At 27.5% G+C, this 16,071-nt stretch overlaps 1 protein-coding gene across 3 annotated transcripts in view; it reads right to left on the bottom strand.

Moving 5' to 3' along the window:
- LOC126843089 (uncharacterized) overlaps positions 1–15,169 on the bottom strand; it is a 31,107-nt gene extending 15,938 nt beyond the window's left edge. For all 3 annotated transcript variants that reach the window (XM_050580406.1, XM_050580407.1, XM_050580408.1), the window contains exons 1-35: positions 15,025–15,169; positions 13,640–13,669; positions 11,790–11,831; positions 11,638–11,676; positions 10,969–10,989; positions 10,717–10,743; positions 10,373–10,399; positions 10,009–10,035; positions 9,794–9,820; positions 9,429–9,455; positions 9,049–9,093; positions 8,507–8,569; positions 7,927–7,953; positions 7,473–7,499; positions 7,205–7,231; positions 6,952–6,978; positions 6,541–6,567; positions 6,036–6,074; positions 5,873–5,899; positions 5,500–5,526; positions 4,627–4,653; positions 4,353–4,385; positions 4,158–4,181; positions 4,057–4,083; positions 3,791–3,820; positions 3,467–3,496; positions 3,308–3,334; positions 2,976–3,005; positions 2,313–2,339; positions 2,057–2,098; positions 1,914–1,940; positions 1,537–1,563; positions 1,148–1,177; positions 776–802; positions 358–384 (exon numbers count right to left, since the gene is read on the bottom strand). In XM_050580406.1, coding sequence (XP_050436363.1) covers positions 358–384; positions 776–802; positions 1,148–1,177; positions 1,537–1,563; positions 1,914–1,940; positions 2,057–2,098; positions 2,313–2,339; positions 2,976–3,005; positions 3,308–3,334; positions 3,467–3,496; positions 3,791–3,820; positions 4,057–4,083; positions 4,158–4,181; positions 4,353–4,385; positions 4,627–4,653; positions 5,500–5,526; positions 5,873–5,899; positions 6,036–6,074; positions 6,541–6,567; positions 6,952–6,978; positions 7,205–7,231; positions 7,473–7,499; positions 7,927–7,953; positions 8,507–8,569; positions 9,049–9,093; positions 9,429–9,455; positions 9,794–9,820; positions 10,009–10,035; positions 10,373–10,399; positions 10,717–10,743; positions 10,969–10,989; positions 11,638–11,676; positions 11,790–11,831; positions 13,640–13,669; positions 15,025–15,079 — 1,093 coding nt within the window. In that variant the 5' untranslated portion in view covers positions 15,080–15,169. The remainder of the gene's footprint in view (positions 1–357; positions 385–775; positions 803–1,147; positions 1,178–1,536; positions 1,564–1,913; positions 1,941–2,056; positions 2,099–2,312; positions 2,340–2,975; positions 3,006–3,307; positions 3,335–3,466; positions 3,497–3,790; positions 3,821–4,056; positions 4,084–4,157; positions 4,182–4,352; positions 4,386–4,626; positions 4,654–5,499; positions 5,527–5,872; positions 5,900–6,035; positions 6,075–6,540; positions 6,568–6,951; positions 6,979–7,204; positions 7,232–7,472; positions 7,500–7,926; positions 7,954–8,506; positions 8,570–9,048; positions 9,094–9,428; positions 9,456–9,793; positions 9,821–10,008; positions 10,036–10,372; positions 10,400–10,716; positions 10,744–10,968; positions 10,990–11,637; positions 11,677–11,789; positions 11,832–13,639; positions 13,670–15,024) is intronic.
- Between the last annotated feature and the right edge of the window lie 902 nt (positions 15,170–16,071).

Raw genomic sequence — 16,071 nt, 5'->3', positions numbered from 1 at the left:
AATCATAAAATATATCATTCCGGTTATCTACCTGAGAATAAATAACCGAAAAAAAAAAAAAAATTAAAAAACCCTAAAATTGGATGCATACATTTTTTATACACGTCTTTTGGTATAGAATTTTCATCGTTTTTTATATTATTTGATATATCAAATCCTTTGAATCATTCTGAACACCTACGTTAAAACTATTCTATTCTGAGCTACTAGGACTGTGGGAATTATTATATCTCAGTTTGATGGCAAAAACAAAAACTACATGTGCTCAGGTCGCATCAAAGTTTAATTATATCAAATTTTCATAAATAACAAAATAAAATGTGTAACGTGCTTTAATTAATGTTAGATATTACTCACATTGTTGAAATTGCATTTGTTGTTGGACTAAATGTAGAAAACAAAATTAGGTTAATTAATTAACTTCCACCAACACATTATGTTATCATCTAATATAACACCTTAACCATAAATAAAGAAGTTTTATTTATAGTGCATAATCAACTTCTATCAATACAAAATGTCACTAAATTGTGAGGTAACGGTATACACAACACACATAGGTACTATGAAATTGTAACTGAGAGTGAAGAAATCAATTTACTATGAACGCTTTCTATGTAAACCTGTTCGTAGATAGTAAAGAAAAAAAATTCGATCAAAATCGAGGCAGTAAATTTGAAGAAACCGCTGGTCCAGCACACGAATATAGAGATAAATATAATGGTATCATTATGAAAATAATACTTTACCAATAATATTGCTAGTTGTTACATACCTTGTGGATAAGTTTGCATTTGCATACCTAAATATAAACAACAAAATGAGCTTCAATATGAATTTGTACATGCATACATAAGAGTGCGAGGAACTTTTTATGATGATAAAATAATTTAAAAGTTACCCCAAAACATAAGTAAAAGAATAAATAAAAATTCATTATTCTCGCTCAGTATTTAAATATTTTGTAGATTGAATAAAACAATACTCTGTTTTATTTCCTCAAAATAAAGGGGATCACTTTAACGTTATATTTTATCTTTTCGGAATAAACAATAGTTCTACAATCTGAAACGTTTGTACATATCACAAAGGTTACAAAAAAAAGTAAACTTGTAAAACGTGCTTTTAATTGTATGTTGTTACATACCTTGTGGATTATATGGCACAGTTTGCATACCTAAATACGAAGAACAAAGTGAGTTATTACTATGAATTTATAGTCGCATACATAAGTTTGTGGAAAACATATTTATAGTGCATAATCAACTTCTATCAATACAGTATGTCATTACATTGTGAGGTAACGGCATGCAGAACATGCATAGTTACTAAATTGTAACTGAGAGTGAAGGAATCAATTTACTATGAACGCTTTGTACGTGATCCTGTTGGTAGATGGTAAAGAAAAAAATTCGATCAAAATCGGGGCAGTACATTTGAAGAAACCGCTGGTCCAGCACACGAATATATAAATAAATATAATAGTATCATTATGAAAACAATACTTTACTAATAATATTGTTAGTTGTTACATACCTTGTGGATAAGTTTGCAATTGCATACCTAAACATAAAGAACAAAATGGACTATAAATATGAATTCTTACATGCATAAATAAGTGTGTGAGGAAATATTTATAATGATAAATTATTGAAAAGTTACCCCAAAACAGAAGTAAAAGAATATATGAAAAATGATTAAATAAAAATGTAATTGGTAAAATAATACCAAATTTTAAATATTTCATTGTTTTTAAATAATGATTTGCTCTCTTTGGAAAAATTAAAATAAAAACATCATTGTAAAATCATTACCTTTTAAACTTCACATAGAAACTAAAACTTATACTATTTATACAACAAATCAAGGAAAATTTAAAACGTCTCCTTACTTAACCTTTAGTTGTTACTTACCTTGCGGATATGCTGGATTTTGGGGGACTAAAAAATAAAAATAACTATAATAGTTATCCATATGACTTTATACTGGCATATGTAAGAGTGTAAAGCATATATGAAATATATTTAATTTGCATTTATTGTGTGATGATACTTACATTGTTGAATATTTTGAGAACCTTGTGAATAAAATGGCACGACTTGTAACATAAAAAACAGAACACAATTTGAAGTCATAATTAATTTATAGTCTCATACGTAGTAAGTAGGAAAATGTATAATGCATTCAAGTTATGAACTTCATAGTCTTCAATGCATATCTGTATACGGTACAAAATGTTAAATATCGATTCAAATCATTGTAAAAACTATGAAAAATGTATGCCATGCCTTTAACAGTCAATTGTTATTTACCTTGTCCATTCTGCATAACTTGTTGGCCTAAATATAAAGAACCAAATTAGGCACCAATATCACTTGGCATATACTATAAAGATAGAAGGATACACAGAAGTTGTACTTGAATTAAGTAGTTCTGGAATAAGAGGAATAAAGATATGAATAGAAATAAATTAAAATCAAATAAGTAGTGAGACAAGGGTGTAATTTACAACCACTGTTTGTAATTTATACATAGAAGATGCCTTTAGAAAAGTTAGAGAAAAATTTACTGGGGGAATTAAAATGTAACTGTTAATTGTCTCTTATGTACTTTTTCCATTAGGCGAATTGTGTATGACTTAATATAAAAAAACAATATTAATTATCGATATGACTTTATACTAGCATATGTAAGTTTGTAAAGAAAATATGTAAATATTTTTAAATTTCAATTATGTAAAAATAATAGCATATTCTGTAAAACTGAACATTAAGAACAAAAAAAGGAATCAATATGATATCCAATAACTTATAGTCGCATTCATGTTGTGTAATTGTGTGAGGAAAATAAGTATAATACATTTAACTAATCGACTTCCATCTTTACAATGCTTCATTAAATTAGATACATTAAATAACCGTTATAATAATACCATTATAGTTAATTTCAGCCTTTAACTGTTAGTTGTTACTTACCTTGTACATATGCCTGACCTTGTGGAATAACTTAAAAAGAACAAAACTAGTTATTAATATAGGTATAAATTTTTGACCGTAAATATAAAAGGACAACTCACAATATATACTTGAAGGTAATGGATGTGATAGATGGGACACTGAGTAATAGATAGGAAGAAGTTATGATTGAAAAATATGGAAGACAATAGGCCAACTCCCCATCCTTATTTATTTTATTCATAGGAGATTCCTTAAAAAAATTAAAGGAAGGATGTACCAAGGATGTAATCTATGTTAATACCAACTATGAAAAATGTATGACACGACTTTAACTGTTAATTGTTATTTACCTTGTCCATTCGGCAAAATTTGTTGGGCTAAATATATAAAGAACATAATAAGGTATCAACATGAGTTCATTTAGCATATATTATAAAGATAAAAGGATACACAAGTTATACTTGATGGATGTAGGAGGAATAACAAATTAACAGTTGGATTTTACTTACTTTGTCCATATGCCTGACCTTGTTGCATTACTTAAAAAGAAAATAATAGTTATCATTATATTATGTATATGGCATTGACTATACAAATAGAAGGATAGCTCACAAGATATAGATGAAGGAGTTGGCTGTGATAAATGGGAAACAAAATAATATATGGGAAGAAGTTATGATCGAAAAATATGGGAGACATTGGGGCAACCCCAGCCTTATTTATTTTATTCATAGGAGATTCCTTTAAAATGGGAGTATTCCTTAAAATATGTAAAAAAAAAAAAGGATGTAGGTACTAGATGAATAAACATTTAACTGTTAGTTGTTACTTACTTTGTCCATTTGCCTGCATTTGTGGGATTACTTAAAAAGAACAATATTAGTTATTAATCAAATTCACAAGATATACTTGAAGAACTTATCTGTGATAATTGGGAAACAAAGTTATAGATGGGAATATAATATATTCGAAAAATAAGGGAGACAATGGAGCAAATCCTCAAAGTTATTTAGTTTATGCATAGAGGATTCCTTAAAATATATTAAAAAAGGATAAAGGTACCGGAGGAATTACAATTTAACTGTTAGCTGTTACTTACATTGTCCATTTGCCTGAACTTGTTGGACTATAAAAAGAATAGAACGATAATTCACAAGAAATACTTGAACCAGTTGGCTGTGATAAATAGTTGTTACTTACTCGGTGCATATTGCACAGCCGGTACTAAGTATAAAGAAAACGAATAATTATTATCATATTCATTTGATAAAACAATTACAAAAATTATAAAACCCATTACACATAAGTGTGTAAGAAAAAAAAAATGTGTAATGCATTCAAGTTCTCAACTTATATCAATGCATTATAATGTCAATAAATAAAGTCTATACTGACCTATTGCCCCTCTTGTTTCAACGGAAGCACCGCCTAATTTAACAAATTATACAAATCAAATGATTGTCCACAAATATTCAAGTGGTATAAAGGTATGTAAAAAAAAATTTTATTGAGAAATTAATTTTTTTTACACGTTTTCATATTGTAATATCTGTGCAAATTTCACATATTAAAAATAAATAATTATATATATTTTGTTTAGTGTGGGAACTGTGTATTACACAAAGAGAAATGTATAATAATTATAATCTCTAATTGTACCGTTACTTACCCTGTAAATTTGTCATACTTGGTTGTACTAAACAATATAAAGATCATAATAAGGTAATCAATATGAATTTACAGTCACATACATAGGTTTATGAGAAAAGTAATTATAATGCATTCAAGAAATCAAATTTTATCATTACAACAATATGGCATTTTATTAGATACTTTCAAGTCAAGACTATAGTAAATTGTTAATTTCGAATAATCAAACTTAGGCCTTAAAGCAGCCTAGGTTTAAAAAGCCAAAGAAAATATAACGATATATTAGATCTCGAAAAAAAAAACACATTATAAGTTGTTGGCTTGTGATAACAAAAAATATTTTTTTCAACTTACTTTTATACTATAACGAGCAATTATGGTGGGTTACAACTTACAAGTATAACTTAAAGAAAAACAATTTTTAAAGCATGATATATATAATATAGTGTAATCTCGATTTTTCAAAATTATAATTTATGGAAAATTGAGATCGCATTTTATGAAAACACTATGGAAAAATATATTTCTATTATTAATTAAACTCAGTAAGATATTGACTGGCCCATGATAAAAAAAACCACCCTGTATATAAAATGTTAGCTAGTAAACGTAAGAAGTTCAGCTTTAGTTGAGCACATATTTTTTTATACAGTATAGTTAATATGTTCACACCCTGCGCGTCTTTTGCTTCATTCAAACTACCTCTAACTTATCCGACAGATAGTACAAGTTCAATTAGTGTTTGCTGCTAATTTTAATTAATTAAGATTAATACATTGCAGAAGCAAAAAAAAAAAACCTTCTCAGGTCACATCAAAATTTAAATATATCTAATTTATATAAATAACAACATAAAATGTATTACGTTCTTTAAATGTTAGATATTACTTACATTGTTGTTGTTGCATTTGTTGTGGGACTAAATACAGAAAACAAAATTTGGTATCAATACTAACTCACGGTTAAATAAATAATGATATACATTCAAGTAAGTAACTACTGTCAACACATTATATTATCATTTAATATGATACCTTAACCATAAAATATATAGTGGGTAGATAATTTCGGATATCTACTTGAGAAAAAAATCTCTCTTCGATAAAACGGTATTAATTTGTTGGCGGTTAAAATATTTGTTCAAAACATTTTTAATTCAACCACTAAGAGGTTATTGTAGTAGAAGTGTATAATTAAATTAAATAAGAGATAAATCTTATAACTTTTAGAACAAAACCATCTCAGCTCCTTATCTAGTTACTTACCTTGTGAATATGCCGCATTTTGTTGGACTAAATAGATAACGAACAAAATAAAGTATCAAAATGAATTTATACTCACATACATCAGTGCAATATGACAAAGACATAATTATAATATATTATTTATTTTAGAAAATCAACATGAGAGTTCTTAGTTGCTACTTACCTTGTGAAGTTGCATTTGGAACTTGCCCACTTGGAACGACTAGAAGTATATAAAACCAAAAATAAGTGATAATGTAAATGTATACTATCAAAGATAAGTATGTAAGGAAATATATACAATTTATGTGTAGAAAATAATGATTAAGCAGGTATTATTTTTTATACATTCTCATAGTAACCTCAGTGCAGCTATTTGTTAAGATACGTTGCTTAGTTAAAACAGTCAAAAAAAAAAATATCTACATTTGATCTCTAACTATACCGTTATTTTATATTAACTCCTATGTCACTTGTCGGTAATAGTATACAACAAATCGTACAAATGTGAAATATAGATCTTTAATGCAAATTAGTAGATAGGTTAGGTACCTATTAAGTATTTAATACAGATTAAAATCATCGCGGAGGTAATATTTAAGAATATAAAATTCACATGAAAATTCAAATGCATTAAATTTATATTAAAAACTTTGTAAAATGTATTTAATCGTTCATCTGTTACTTACTTTGTAAATTCGACGCATTTGAAGTAGCTAGATATAAAACAAAATTAGTTATCAACAAAAATGTATGTTAGTATAGATTTATAAGCTGGGAATATATTATTAGACCGTGGATTTGTACGCAATTGTATCTAAACACATGCGTTAAAACTATTATATTCTGAGCTTCTAGGACTGTGGGAAGTATTACATCTCAGTGAGTTGAAAAACCGCTCTCAAGCAATGCCCTTCGATGCGACTTTGTAGAATGTACAAATAGGAAATTACAATTAACATAAATGCAGTGAAGATTAATAAATTTCAGAAGCAAAAAAAAAAAACATTCTCTGGTCACATTAAAATTTAAATATATCTAATTTATATAAATAACAACATAAAATATATTATGTTCATAAAATGTTAGATATTACTCACATTGTTGTTGTTGCATTTGTTGTGGGACTAAATACAGAAAACAAAATTAGGTATCAGTATTAACAAACATTCAAGTAAGTAACTACTATCAGCACATTATAATATTATCATTTAATATGGTACCTTAACCATAAAATATATATTGGGTAGATATTTCGGATATTTACCTGAGAAAAAATATCCGAAAAAAAGGGAAATAAGACAATATCAACATTTTGCTGCTATTAAAGTGTCATTTTTATGTGCTACTGACCTTGTGGTTGAGGTGCACTTGAAGGAACTAGAAATATAAAAAAATTTATATTTACACAAATTTGGAAGTTCAATTATGGAAGATAAATTTATAAGTATTCAACTTAGACACTTTAAATTTAGAAAGTTAATTTCAGAGCTTACATTTTTATAAGTGAGATTTGGTAATCTCTTCTAAATAAAGCTATATAAATTTGTAGGTGGTTAAAAATATAAAATCTCTTAAATTTAAAAACAAAAACATCTCAGATCCTTGTCTGGCTACTTACCTTGTGAATATGACGCATTTTGTGTGGCTAAATATAAGGAACAAAATAAGGGATCAATATGGATTTTTACTTTCTTACATAAGAATGTCAGTATAATATGTCAATGACGCAGGTATAGCATATAATTTGTTTCAGAAAATCAACATGAGAATTTCAAGTCAAATTAAAGTTTCTGTATTAATTATTATAACTGAAAGTTATGAAATAATTTTCTAATTAAACACTTCGATGCAAAAGTGAGAGCTGTTGTGATATTAAATATCAATTAAAATTATTAGATCGGCAACCACTAATTGTAGGTCAAGATACAAAAAAAATGTATTAATGAAATTAAAAAAAAAATCACCTTATTGTAAAAACAATAACATTTCATCTCTGAATCAAAGTTAAAATGGAAAATATTTATTAAAAAAACTAAATAAAATGTATAACGTGCCATTCAATTGATTTTTACCTTGTGTATTTGTCGCAGTGGGTTGGACTAAAATATATAAAGACCAAAATTAGGTATTAGGTTAACAATTTTACTGGTATACTAAAATGTACAAAGAACATAACATATATATTTGAATGTTAGAAATAAAATTATATATCAGTGTAACGTTATTTTCATACAGTCAGAGATTTAAGTAGCGAACAAAACGAGATATTTAAGACATATTATTCAATTTTAGATTAAGACCTAAATACAGATAAATTAACACATGACTGATCAGTGTTTTTTTGCTAAAATATTGAGCACCATATTCCTTAAAGAAAATGATAATAAATGTATATTCTAACGATACCGTTAGTCTACTTCTAATTCTTACACTATCAGCCGGTATACAATAAATAAACACAAATATCAAATAAAATACTCTATTCAAATTCAATTAAAATTACCGTAGAGGTGATAAATTAAATAATATCGTTGGTCCAGTCACAGAAATTGAAACGTATCGTGTAAAAACAGCACCTTCTTAACCACAAGCTGAATATATTAAATTTTTGGAAAAAAAACTAAGTAAAATTTACAACGTGTTGCTACTTACCTTGTGAATTTGGTGCACTCGATGCACTAGATGCACTAGATGCAGTTGGTGCACTTGGAGTGGCTAAATATAAAGAACCAAATTTTATGTATTAATACAAATTTTTACTAGCAATCATGAGGTTATGAGAAATATAAATGCATTATTGCCTGTATTACCGAAGTATTTTAAACAGCTAATGACTAATAAGTTGTCTTTTTTTATTAGATGTTATATTAATAGATGGACATATTATATGGCTTTCGTCCCAAAAATCTATCGAGACTTAATTATGTATTTATAAAAAAGGACACCCCAAAATGGCAAGAGAAGAGATAAATTAAAAAAAAATAATAACAATAGTAAACATGTGGAATTAAAAATACAAAAAAAAAATTGTTTATTATACAGTTGACTCATCATATACGATCAAAATTAACTAATGGTTCACAAATTGCTTAAGTTCATGGTTACATATCAAAAAGTGTTTCTACTATTTGTATTTTGTAATTGCCATAATAGCATAAGAAATTTAAATAAACAGTTTATATGTCCTTGCTTACCTGGTGTGAAATTCAAATTCATCAAACCTAGTAGATCATCCAAACCTAAACAACAAAATCAGGTATCAACATGAATTATTACTCGTGTATATAAGTGTGTGAGAAAAATTTGTTTAATGCATTTAAGTATACAACTTAAAATTCAATAAAGCCATAACTAAAGTTTATTGTTGATTTCGGAGCCTGCATAATAATCATTCCTAAATAATACAATATGAATTTGTAGATGGTTAAATAATTAATTATCGATTAAAATAATTTTTAATTTAACCATTTATAGGTTTTTGTGGTTCCAGATGCAAAAAAAAATAAAATTAAGTAAGAGAGAAACCTCTTAATTTAAAAAACAAGACATCTCAAATCGTTATCTGGTTACTTACCTTGTGCCAATCCCAAATTTTCTTGGACTAAATATAAAAAATAAAATTAAGCATCAAAATGAATTTATACTGACATACATAGGTTAATGAGAAAAAAATATACAGTATAATGTCGTCAAGTAATTCGCTTGTTTCAGTACAATATGTCAAAGACATAACTATAGTATATAATTATACCTGAGCTAAAAAAAAATCACTCCCAGATAAAACGGTATGAATTTGTAGATGATTAAAAAATTAAATATCGACTAAAATAATTTTTAACTAAACCATTTTGATGTTATTAGTGGTGGCAAATACAAAAAATACAAGAGAAATCTCTTAATTAAAAAAAAAACATGTCAGATCCTTATCTGGTCACTTACCTTGTGAATATGACGCTTTTTGTTGGACTAAATATATAGAACAAAATAAGGTATTAAAATGAATTTATACTCACAAACATAGGTTAATGAGAAAAACAAGTATGATGTCTCCTCAAGTGATTCGCTTGTATCAGTACAAAAATATGTCAAAGAGATAACTATAGTATGAAATTAATTTCGGAAAATCAACATGAAAATTTTTAGATACTACTGACCTTGAGGTTGAGGAGCACTTGAAGGAACTAGAAAATAAAAAAAAATGTATTAATAGAAATGTATAAGTGCAATGGTGAGCACCTATGAGAGAAAATATAATATGTAAGTATTTAACTTTAAATACCTTAAATTTGAAACGTTACTTTCAGAGCCTACATAATCAATAGTGAGATTTGTGAAATCTCTCCGAAATAAAACTATATAAATTTGTAGGTAATTAAAAATATTGAATATCGGTTAAAATCTTATTAAATTTAACCATTAAGTGGTTATTGTGGTTCCAGTGTAAAATCAAATAATATAAGAGAGAAATCTCTTAAATTTAAAAACAGAAACTTCTCAGATCTTTATCTGTTTACTTACCTTGTGAATATGACGGATTTTGTGTGACTAAATATAAAGAATACAATAAGGTATCAATATGAATTTTTACTTTCTAACATAGGATATCAGTACAATATTTCAGACATAGTCAAAGAGCTATAGTTACTATACTATAGTATAGTATGTAATTTATTTCAGAAAATCGACATGAGAATTTTTAGATGCTGTTTAGCTTGTAAATAAGGTGCCATTGGAGAGACTATAAATATAAAGAACAAAAAATATGTGTAAATGTAAATTTATACTAGGAGAGATACGTAGACAATATATTCTCAAGTTCCACATAAAAGTTAAAATATATTTAATTGTTTGCTGTTACTTACCTGGGAAATTTTGAGCACTTGGAGTAGCTAAATATAAAGAACAAAATTAGATGTCAGTATAAATTTTAATTAGCACAGATATGTATGCGAAGAATATAATATTATGTATAATTTATATTAGTAATCAACTTATTAACATATTATAGTGTTAATAAAAACAGGTAGAAGTATTAATTATGTATTAAAATCAATTTAGAAGCAAAATTAAGTAAAATTTATAACGTGAATTAAATTCATAATACTGTAACTTACCTCGTGGAAATCCTAGTTCATCTAAATATACAGACAAAAATTAGGCAAGAATATTGTATAGTAGTTATAGTAATTTATAAAAGTGTGTGAAAAAAATGTACAATGCACTCAAGAAGTAAACTTTGGTCTTTATAGAATATAATTTAATTAGTAACAGGCAGATGCATCTATTTTTGGAAATAATATGTAATTTAGTATCCACTTATTATTATGTAATTTAATATCCACTTGTAAACCTCGTAAATAAAAAAACAACTACAGAATGTATAAACAAATTTAGTGCCCACATGACTGGGTCAGCTAGACTTTGTAATTTCAGTACTTAGAGGCTTTTGAGTAAGTAAAAAATTGATCAAAACTCAACATTTCCTTTGAAAACCGTTAAATTAGTACTGAATTATATCTTTTATTCAAAATTACCCAGAGTGGGAGATGTAAAACAAAGTTGTGATTCCCATAACATTTTTATCTCGGAAAAAACAGTAGTATGTGCATTGAAGAGTGTGCTTGAGCACCTATCCAAATCTCAACATAGACTAATTAGAACAAGAACCTAAAATATTGATATTTTTTAAACGTTAACCATTAAACGTAATAATTTGTACTCATAGTTTAGTATCAATTAATGTATAGAGAAGAGTAACTACTAACTCTAGAGGGTGTACTTACCACTTGGGTCCATGAACGGATTATTCGTAACATTTCCACCTACCCAACAAATTATACAAATCAAAGTACTGCAATATTTGCGCCCATAATCGAGTACTAATTTATTTTTATACATCAGGCGACTATTAACAGCTATAGAGTTTAACACTGACCTTTAAAGTCTGCGAATGCATTCAAGCTCATACCATCTAGTCCTAGAAAATATACAAATCTAATAAGTATTTGTTGACTTTGAAATCGTTTAATTATTTGTAGTAAATTATCAATTAAGTAGATAGACATTTCTTTAAAAATAAACAAAAGAATCTTTTTTATCTAATAGTTTCTTTAAAATTGTAACTGTGTAGAACACATACAAACCAATGTATGATAAATGTAATTTCTAACTATACTGTTGTTCTACTTATAATTATTCCTATATTAAATTGGGATAGTGTTGTACAATAAATCAGTACAAGTGTTAAATAAAACGCTTTAAAGCGAATAAGTAAATTGTAAGAGTACTAAAATTATTTTTCGCCACAATTTGTGGCAATTACATTTAAATGATTCCTTATAGAATAGTTTTTACATTACAAAATGTACCATAATTATTGTTATCTACTTAATTACTTGTTTAGTTTTTTTGCTCAGTTAAATATTGAAAAAATATTTTTTATAAGCCAAGCAAAAATGATACATAAAAATAAATTAGATTATAAATTGTTAATATCAGATTATCAGTCAATCAATCATTCGATGAAAAAAATTAAATACAGCTATTGAAAAGGTCAAACAAATAATGTGTCCAATGTTGACTGTTGACTTGAATGTTCAATGGTTGTACTATTTTATTTGTATAAGCAGGTAACTCTATAATTTAATACTGACCTCATAAGTCATTCGTTGCATTCATACTCATTCCACCTATGGAAAATATACAAATCTAACAAGTATTTGCTTCTTCTTCTTCTTCCAGCTTTAAAGGCCATTAAGGCCCATCGCTACAAAACAAATCTCCTTCCATCTGTCTCTGTTCAGAGCTGCTTCAATAATATTGTCTATTCCAAGTTGATTTAGTTCTTTTTTATTTTTGTCCATCCACCGCTGTTTCGGTCTTCCAATCGGCCTTCTTCCCTGAGGAATCCAGCTTAATACAGCATTTGCTATTGATATAGCCCTTAGCACATGTCCAAGCCAACTCAGTCTCTTGTGGCGTATTTCCGCTATTATGTCTGGTCTTCCGAATAATTCCTGCAGTTCTCTGTCAGACCTAATTTCGTATGTTTGGTCTTCTTTTCTTTTTGGTCCGTAAATCCTCCTAAGGAATTTCCTTTCCGCATCTTGATCCTTCCGTACTCACTCTTATCATCGATATTAGTTTTGAGGGGACTCCTAACAGCTTTAAGCATCTCCATATTTCTGCTCTTTGTACGGAGTCATATGCCTGTTTAAAGTCTATAAAAATTAAGTGTAACGGCCTGTTGAACTCATAGTACTTTTCTATTACTTGTTTAAGCGTGAATATATGGTCTATTGTTGATCTGCCTGACATGAAACCACTCTGATATTCTCCTATGATGTTATTGGCGTATGGTCTTAATCGGTTTAGTAGAGTATTCGATAGAATCTTGTATGCGGTGTTAAGTAAGGATATCCCTCTACAGTTCTTTACATAAATATTTGCTAACATTAAAAATCGTATAATTGTTTGTATTAAATTATCAAATTGGTTGTCAGACGTTTCCATAATATGATAACCCCAGGGCAACTTTTACTTAAAAAAAACAAAAGGATCTTTATTATTATCTAATAGTTGCTCTAAAATTTTAACTGTATAAACCAGCTAGAAACCAATGTACAATAAATGTAATTATGAGTACAAGACGTATAAAATTATATTTTTAGACCACAATAATTAGCAGAAGTAATATTTAAAAGATTCTTTACTTTTGTTCTAGACTAGTGAGTCTAGCACAAAAATAAAGAAAAACATGTAATACACTTGTCAATTGTCACTTACCATGTTGAACTGTTGGCATACCTTGCGCGACTAAGTATAAAAAACAAAATGAAGTAATTATATGAATTCATATTTTTAAACATAGTTGTTTGCAGTGGCATCATCCATTTGGAATTTAAATGGTGGCACAATGTGTAAGTTATCAAAACACCCACCAAAGGAAAAATAATGCACTCCAACATTTTGGACCTCATCATTATATTCATTAATTTAGACAGAGTAAAAGATTAGCTGAAAAGAGATTTGTAAAGGATAATAGAAATATACAAAAGGAAGCCTAAATTTATTTTTTTGTGAAATGCAAGTCTCTTAAGGAAGGTTATCGAGCAACAATGAATGATGGCCAAGAAAACCTTTGAATAGACAGTAAAAAAATGTGTTACTCTTAACAATATTTATTTTAAAAACATTTGTCACTTTATCTCTCAGTTAAAGTAATTCCTGAACAACTGCGACCTCTCCGTCCCCACTATGTCCCAACCCCACTGCACTGGCTTGTTTATATTCTAGGCGTGAATATTAAAAAACACAATTTGTTTTTTTTTCATGTTAGCTTATCGCTTAGCTTGGAAGGTGTGCACATAATAAAATAAAATATTCAGTTGTTTTTTTTTTGTTATTATTTTTTGTTTTTATGATGCATAGGCCACAGCTTTTCAAAAATCTTTTTACGATTTTCGAAGAACTTGTTATTGTATTTGGGTCACAGCTGATGTTCTTTTAGTATTTACATTCAGACTCTAGTTCTGTACGACACATAAAATATAAGCGAAATAATAAAAACATGTCTCTTCATTTTCTCTGAAAATATGAATATTTTGAGAATTTATTTTTCCTTAACTTTTAGGTACATATTTGACTACATTTTTCAATATTTTGAAAATTTTTAACACCAATTTTTTGTTTTTTCTAAATGGCAACATATGTTTTTAATTACATACATTTGTAGAGAATTTCTTTTTTTATTATGTTAGCATGAAATGTAGTATCTTTACAAAGTCATAGCTAAAGAACAGATAAATTAAAATAAAATAAATCAAATGCTAACATATTTTAAAATTTTTTGTTAATAAATGTATGTAATTAAAAACATATTTCGCCGTTAAAAAAAAATCAAAAATCCCCCTCGTTGACGTATAAGGATTGGTGATAAAAATTTTCAAAATATTGAAAAATGTAGTCAAATATGTAACTAAAAGTTTAGGGGAAATTTTTTTTTAAAATATTCATATTTTCAGAAAAAATGAGTGTCTTACGTTAGTTGGATCACCTTAAATATTAAAAAACTAAAAATTCAAAACTATTGTATATTTATTTAACTTAGGATAATCAAGCTGGGAATGATATGTAATGAAAAAAAAAAATAAATTAAAAAAACATATTACCCAATAATATTTCCAAAACAATGACGGCTATAAAATAAATAGCCATTTTTCGCATATTTTAATGATGTTGTCTTGTCACTAAAAAAAGACCATCGAGTTGTACGATAGAGAATTTAATAACTTACAGACAAAAATAATTTACCTATACACATGACACACAATAATGTTTTAGCAAGTGTTACTTACGCTAAGTAGAACCGGTTAAGTATGCCACAAACGACTGTACAATTTGTAAACATAGTTATTTACTTAAAATAACATATACTCGTATTATACACCGGGTGATTTTTTTAACTCCCTAAAACAATTTCCTCTTAAAATAATTGATATTTTGTAGTTTTAGAAACAAAACAAAAATCACTAAAAGATTCAACCTGAGTAATTCAAAACACTCAAGCGTAAATCAGACTTAGACAAACAAACAAATCTGAACTACAAAATAAATTACAAAACCTCAGCATTCTATTCACTGGGTTATTACAACAGCTGTAGTTTTGGCAATGGGAAGGGACGTGGAAGGGTAGAGTACTATTGTCATAAGAAACTCAGGACAAACAAGAAATCCATTTAATAGCTTGAAATTGCATGCTGTGTCATTTTATAGTCTTCTAGTGGCAAGATAAATTTAATTGTAAACCAATAAAACATCATTCTAGGCATTTTCAGGTAAAAAAAAATGTACGTCTTAAAAACTTTAGGAATTTCTGATGGACATTTTCAAGCATATTAATCAGACCATGTTGAATAGGGTTCCACATTTCAGAACCATACTCAAGAATAGAACGAACCAGTGAGAAGTAAAGTATCTTCAAACAAGACAAATTGTTGAACTCCCCCATTAAATAAAACTTAATCACCTCGTCGGTTTTTTTATAAATACTATTGATATGACTAGAAAACGATAAATCCTGAGTTAACCAAATATACCAATAAAATAAATACTAAAAAAATGTAAAATCATAAACTACAAAACAATGTTCTTTTTGCTAAAAACAACAGCGTTTTTTTTTATCGATAAGCAATACATTTGTATACAATGCGTGAACG

This window comes from Adelges cooleyi, unplaced genomic scaffold (genome assembly GCF_023614345.1).
Source record: "Adelges cooleyi isolate 19-005CV unplaced genomic scaffold, UGA_ACOO_1.1 ACOO_flye_CR_arks_rails_tigmint_CR_PRNA_574, whole genome shotgun sequence".
In the NCBI taxonomy this organism is placed as follows: Eukaryota; Metazoa; Arthropoda; class Insecta; order Hemiptera; family Adelgidae; genus Adelges; species Adelges cooleyi.
This window is presented reverse-complemented; position numbering and strand designations above follow the sequence as displayed.